The sequence below is a fragment of the Podarcis melisellensis genome (assembly GCF_964234715.1).
Source record: "Podarcis melisellensis genome assembly, chromosome: Z".
NCBI classification, from domain to species: Eukaryota; Metazoa; Chordata; class Lepidosauria; order Squamata; family Lacertidae; genus Podarcis; species Podarcis melisellensis.
This window is the reverse complement of record NC_138547.1, coordinates 49,780,007-49,786,006: the sequence shown is the minus strand read 5'-3', so window position 1 is coordinate 49,786,006 and position 6,000 is coordinate 49,780,007. Positions and strand designations below refer to the sequence as shown.

The 6,000-nt window shown below is 42.5% G+C and overlaps 1 protein-coding gene across 1 annotated transcript in view; it reads left to right on the top strand.

Annotated features, from left to right (window-relative positions):
• The window catches only part of MAP7D3 (MAP7 domain containing 3), a 77,714-nt gene that overhangs the window by 49,101 nt on the left and 22,613 nt on the right, over nucleotides 1-6,000 (top strand). The window contains exons 13-14 of the mRNA XM_081896215.1: nucleotides 854-989; nucleotides 3,075-3,234. Coding sequence (XP_081752341.1) covers nucleotides 854-989; nucleotides 3,075-3,234 — 296 coding nt within the window. The remainder of the gene's footprint in view (nucleotides 1-853; nucleotides 990-3,074; nucleotides 3,235-6,000) is intronic.

The window sequence follows — 6,000 nt, the reverse complement described above, 5'->3', positions numbered from 1 at the left end:
ATTCCCAGAGACACCTTTGATCAGGGGTGCCCACCAAACATTTTGGATGAACATGTGTGAGGACTGACCAAAGTTGTTGAACTTTTTTGGGGGGGATTGAAGTTGTTGAACTTTTTTTAGGATTTAACCCCTAAGGTTGTTGAGCTTTTTTTAAGGACTGAAGTTCCTGAGCTTTTTTTAGGATTTTACCACAGGGCATAAACTGCCACACTAGCCGGATTAAATCGACTGGTGGGCTGGATTGGGCCCCCGAAACCTTGGACATGCCTACCTCTGATGGAATCTTTGGAGGAGTTGGAGAGGGCGTTGATAAGTGGTCCATGTTTCACAAGCGGAAAGTAAGGTTTGTAATACAATAGCTTGAAAACGAGCATCTTGGCTTCCCTGCGAATGTATTGACCCTAAATTACTGGCACGACGGGGGTCTGATCTCATGGGAGGCAGCCGTTTCCCACAGCAGGAAACAGGACATATACATGCACACACACATATACACATACCGTATTTTTCGCTGTATAACACGCACATAGTTTTTAAGGAGGAAAATCCGTAGGCATGCCACCCGTAGGCATTCCCTCCATAACACGCACAGACATTTCCCCTTATTTTCTAGGAGGAAAAAAGTGAGTGTTATGGTGCAAAAAATATGGTACGTGTGTGTGAGAGAGAGAGAAAAAAAATTGGTTTTTGCACATGGTTTCCAAACATAACATCCCATCTGATACAATATAACAAACCTTTGGCTATCACAGCCTAGACAGGAAGCAGGACTTAATACAGGGCACGCTTTTCAGCAGATAAGGCGGTTGCGCCGACAACTGTTTCCATTCATTCGGACCCCTTCTTTTTCCAGATGCAAGTAGCAAAACCACTCTGGCAACCACAACGGCCGAAGAGGCGGCGAGGATCTTGGCCGAGAAGCGCCGTCTTGCAAGGGAGCAGAGGGAGCGCAAAGACCAGGAGAGAGCTCAAAGAGAAGAGGAAGAAAGGTACTGTATATATAAAAATAATTTTATTAGTTTTTCCAAATATTTTCCATCCAAACATCAGTCTTGTATACAAAATGTAAAACCATTTGGCTGTTTCAGCCTAGGACTTCCCTCCTCCTCGACTAATGGTTTTCCAAATTAATCTCTGATTTATATTTTTTATAATAGTAATTTTTATTGGTATTTCAAATTTTTTCATCATAACAGTTTTCCTATAAATTACATATAGAAACATTTGGCTGATAATCCTGGAACTTCCCTCCTCCTCAACTAATGGTTTTCCAACTCAATCTCTGGTATGCATTTTGTTCTTATTAATATTACTATTAAATCATAATCTTAAAAAACAGTTTGTGAATTGCATTAAGTATAGAATCATAGAGTTGGAAGAGACCACAAGGGCCATCGAGTCCAACCCCCTGCCAAGCAGGAAACACCATCAGAGCACTCCTGACATATGGTTGTCAAGCCTCTGCTTAAAGACCTCCAAAGAAGGAGACTCCACCACACTCATTGGCAGCAAATTCCACTGTCAAACAGCTCTTACTGTCAGGAAGTTCTTCCTAATGTTTAGGTGGAATCTTCTTTCTTGTAGTTTGGATCCATTGCTCCATGTTCGCTTCTTGTAATAAATGATAATCTAACCTACAAAGCTTCTTGTAACCCTACTAGCAATGTCAGTTGTTTACAGTTGTCTTTTAAATACAACTTAGATTTATTCCAGTGTTTCAAGAAATTCTGGTCCTGCTGGTTCCAAATTTTCCCAGTTTTGCCAATTTGGCATAATCCATTACTTTCATTTGCCACTCTTCTTTCGTTGGGATCTCTTCTTGCTTCCATCATTGGGCTAGTAATATTCTTGCTACGGTTGTAGCATCTAAAAACAATGTTTTATTTTGTCTGGGTATGAAAGGTACTGTAATTTTCCGTGTATAAGACTATATTTCCCCCCAAGTTTAAAACGGGGGGTTGTCTTATACACAGAATGTTACCTTTCTTTCTTTCTTTCTTTCTTTCTTTCTTTCTTTCTTTCTTTCTTTCTTTCTTTTTCTTTCTTTCTTCATTTTGAGCTCCAAAAAGAGCCCCAAGTCTTATACATTGGGGCGTCTTATACATGGGAAAATGCGGTAAATCAATAAGGGGCAGCCATTCACACCCTCCTTCATATTAATGATTCTGCTTTCATATTGCCATTCCGTTGCTGTTAAGTTGTGAATGGCGTGTCTGAAAATGTCAATGCCTCTGGTCACCTGTGCTTTAGGTGACTAAGGTGAGATGCCGTGGTAAGTCAGAATGACACCCAGTGCCGGATTTACGTATAAGTTCAGCAAGCTCCAGCTTAGGGCCTCCCTCTCTTGGAGCCCCCCAAAAAATTAAAGGGAAAAAACCTGGATGTACCTTTGCAAAATATAAGATAAAAAACAAATAAAACCAACATACAGCTACCATGTTTTGTGTTGTGTTGTGTTGTGGTGTGGTGTGGTGTGGTGTGGTGTGGTGTGGTGTGTCGGCTCCTATTTGTGACGTGCAAATGGCTTTAGAGATCTAAATTGCCATATAGCAGGGGTCAGCAAACGTTTTCAGCAGGGGGGGCGGTCCACTGTCCCTCAGAACTTGTGGGGGGCGGACTATATTTTGGCGGAAAGAAAAAAAAGAATTCCTATGCCCCACAAATAACCCAGAGATGCATTTTAAATAAAAGCACACATTCTACTCATGTAAAAACATGCTGGTTCCCAGACCGTCCATGGGCCAGATTTAGAAGGCGATTGGGCCAGTTTCATTCCCCAGGCCTTAGTTTGCCTACCCATGCCATATAGCATATATTCAACACAAAAGCAGCAACAATTGGTTGTTGTCTAGAATGTAACTTAAAGGGAAAATCTTTGGAAAGATTTTTTTCCTCCAAAAGCATTGTATTTTAAAAATCCGATTTACATTTAAAAAAAATTTGATTCAAATTTTTTAAAGTCTGATTTAAATTTTAAAAATCTGATTTTTTTAGTATTCCTTTTTTTAAAAGCATTGATTTTTATCCTACCTGTGCAAAAGCAAGGATCTGACATGTCGATTTATTTGGAACAGGATCAGAAAGGAAGAAGTCGCCAAGCGAGCCCTTGAGAAGCAGGCCCAGCTGGAAGAGGCCCTCCAGGAACTGGAAGACGAGAGGAGGGCAGGGGAGGAGGAGCCGCAAAGGCGGGCCGAGCAGGAGGAGCAGGAGAAGATGGCTGAGCTCCAGCTTCAGGTTTGGACTCGAGGCAGAGTGGAAAGAGGCTAGATACTGGAAAATATTTTATGTTCTGGGATGCTCAGCAGTCTGCAAAAAGCACCCTTTGGAGGATTGAGGGCAGCAGTCCCGGGATCCAATGGATCTTAATTTTCATTTCAGGTTTCTTAAGTGCATGCCAAGCTCCATTTTTAAATCTACACCAGTCAAGTGTGTTGGGACCTCTTACTGCAATAATCCCCATTGGTGGGCGAAAACTTCCATGTCTTTTGTTGTTTTGGTGATTCCTGCCCCTACTTGATGATGATGATTTATTATTTCTACCCCGCCCATCTGGCTGGGTTTCCCCAGCCACACTGTGCAGTTTCTGACAGGAGATATTATTATTATTATAATTATTATAATTATTATTATTATTATTATTATTATTATTATTATTATTATTATTATTTTATTTGTATCCCTCCCTCCCCTGCCAGAGTTGGGCTTACATCATATTAATAACACAATATACATAAAAACAAACAATCAATGGATTAAAATTCAAATAAATTAAAATTAAACTAAAGAAATGGCAATCCTCAGGTTAATACATCAGTCATAAAAAACTTCCCTAAACAGGGCTGCAAAGTAAGTGTTGAGTGGTTCCACCATCTCTTGGTCACCCAATAGCTTCTCTCTACTACTCAATGATTCCATAAACTGCTTAATCTAGTTGTGCTGAGTCTTCTTTTGACATTAGAGTTTCAATTTTAGAAAATGTTTAACAGATAAAGTATAAGCAATCTATTATTTTTTAAAAAACTGGGTAAAGATACAGTCTTATATATGGAAAAATACAGTATTCTGGCCACCTCCCTCTTGCAGTCTTTTGATACTTCAGCTGTCAGCTTTAATTACTATTGTTGTTGTTGTTGTTATTATTATTATTATTTTATGTCTACCCCGCCCATCTAGATGTGTTTCTCGAGCTACTTTGGGTGGCCTCCGACAGGAGATTAAAAATACATTAAAACATCAGTCGTTAAAAACTTCCCTAAACAGGGCTGCCTTCAGATGTCTTCTAAAAGTCAGGTGGTTTTTTATTTCCTTTACATCTGACGGGAGGGTGTTCCACAGGGCGGGTGTCACCATCAAGAAGGCCCTCTGTCTGGTTCTCTGTCACTTGGCTTCTCGCGGGGGGGGGGGGGGACTGCCAAAAGGCCCTCGGGATAGGGATCCTGGCGTCCGGGGTGGAGATGCTGCATCAGGTCTACTGGGGCAAGGCCGTTGAGAGCTTTCAAGGTAAGCACTGAGACTTTGAATTGTGCCCGGAAATGTCCTGGGAGCCAACGCAGGTCTTTCAGGACCGGTGTTGTGTGGTCTCAGTCAGACTTGATTTAAATCCTTTATTTTACAGAAAGGTTCAGCTTTGCTGGCTTCCTCTTAATATTGACAACCAGAGGAAAGTTTCCTCTACTGGGCTGTTTAGGGCTTTCAAGGTCTGCAACAACCCTTTGAATTAATAATAATAATAATAATAATAATAATAATAATAATAATAATAAATTTTTATACCCCGCCCTCCCCAGCCAAAGCCGGGCTCAGGGCGGCTAACAACAATAAAATAGTGCAACATTCTAAAAACATTTCATTATAAAAATTAATTAAAATCAAATTGATGGCAACCATAAGCTTAAGTTCTGTAAAGATTGCCAAAGGAGGGAATCAGGCTGCGCCCTGACCAAAGGCCTGGTGGAACAGCTCTGTCTTGCAGGCCCTGCAGGGCCCTAGTCTCTTGTGACAGAGCGTTCCACCAGATTGGAGCCACAGCCGAAAAAGCCCTGGCTCTAGTTGAGGCCAGCCTAACCTCTCTGTGGCCTGGGACCTTCAGGATGTTTTTATTTGAAGACCGTAAGTTCCTCTGTGGGACATACCAGGAGAGGCAGTCCCATAGGTACGAGGGTCCTAAGCCGTATAGGGCTTTAAAGGTTAAAACCAGCACCTTAAACCTGATCCTGTACTCCACCGGGAGCCAGTGTGTCTGGTATAGCACCGGGTGAATGTGATCTTGCAGCAAAGACCCCGTAAGGAGTCTCGCCGTGGAATTCTGCACCCGCTGGAGTTTCTGGGTCTCAAGGGCAGCCCCACGTAGAGCGAGTTATAATAATCCAGTCTGGAGGTGACTGTCACGTGGATCGCAGTGGCTAGGTCAGGGCGAGAGAGGTAAGGAGCCAACTGCTTAGCTTGGCGGAGATGAAAAAATGCCGCCTTTGTTATAGCTGTAATCTGCGCCTCCATGGAGAGGGAGCTATCGAATATTACATCCAAACGGACGGTGCTGGCACTAATTGCAGCCCCGCAAGAGATGGGAGTTGCCCCCTCAATTCCATATCATCCCGTCCCAGCCAGAGGACCTCTGTCTTCGAAGGATTTAACTTCAACCGGCTCCCACGTAACCTCATAGAATAGAATAGAATCATAGAGTTGGAAGAGACCACAAGGGCCATCGAGTCCAACTCCCTGCCAAGCAGGAAACACCATCAGAGCACTCCTGGCATATGGTTGTCAAGCCTCTGCTTAAAGACCTCCAAAGAAGGAGACTCCACCACACTCCTTAGCAGCAAATTCCGCTGTCGAACAGCTCTTACTGTCAGGAAGTTCTTCCTAATGTTTAGGTGGAATCTTCTTTCTTGTAGTTTGGAACCATTGCTCCGTGTCCGCTTCTCTGGAGCAGCAGAAAACAACCTTACTCCCTCCGCTATGTGACATCCTTTTATATATTTGAACATGGCTATCATATCA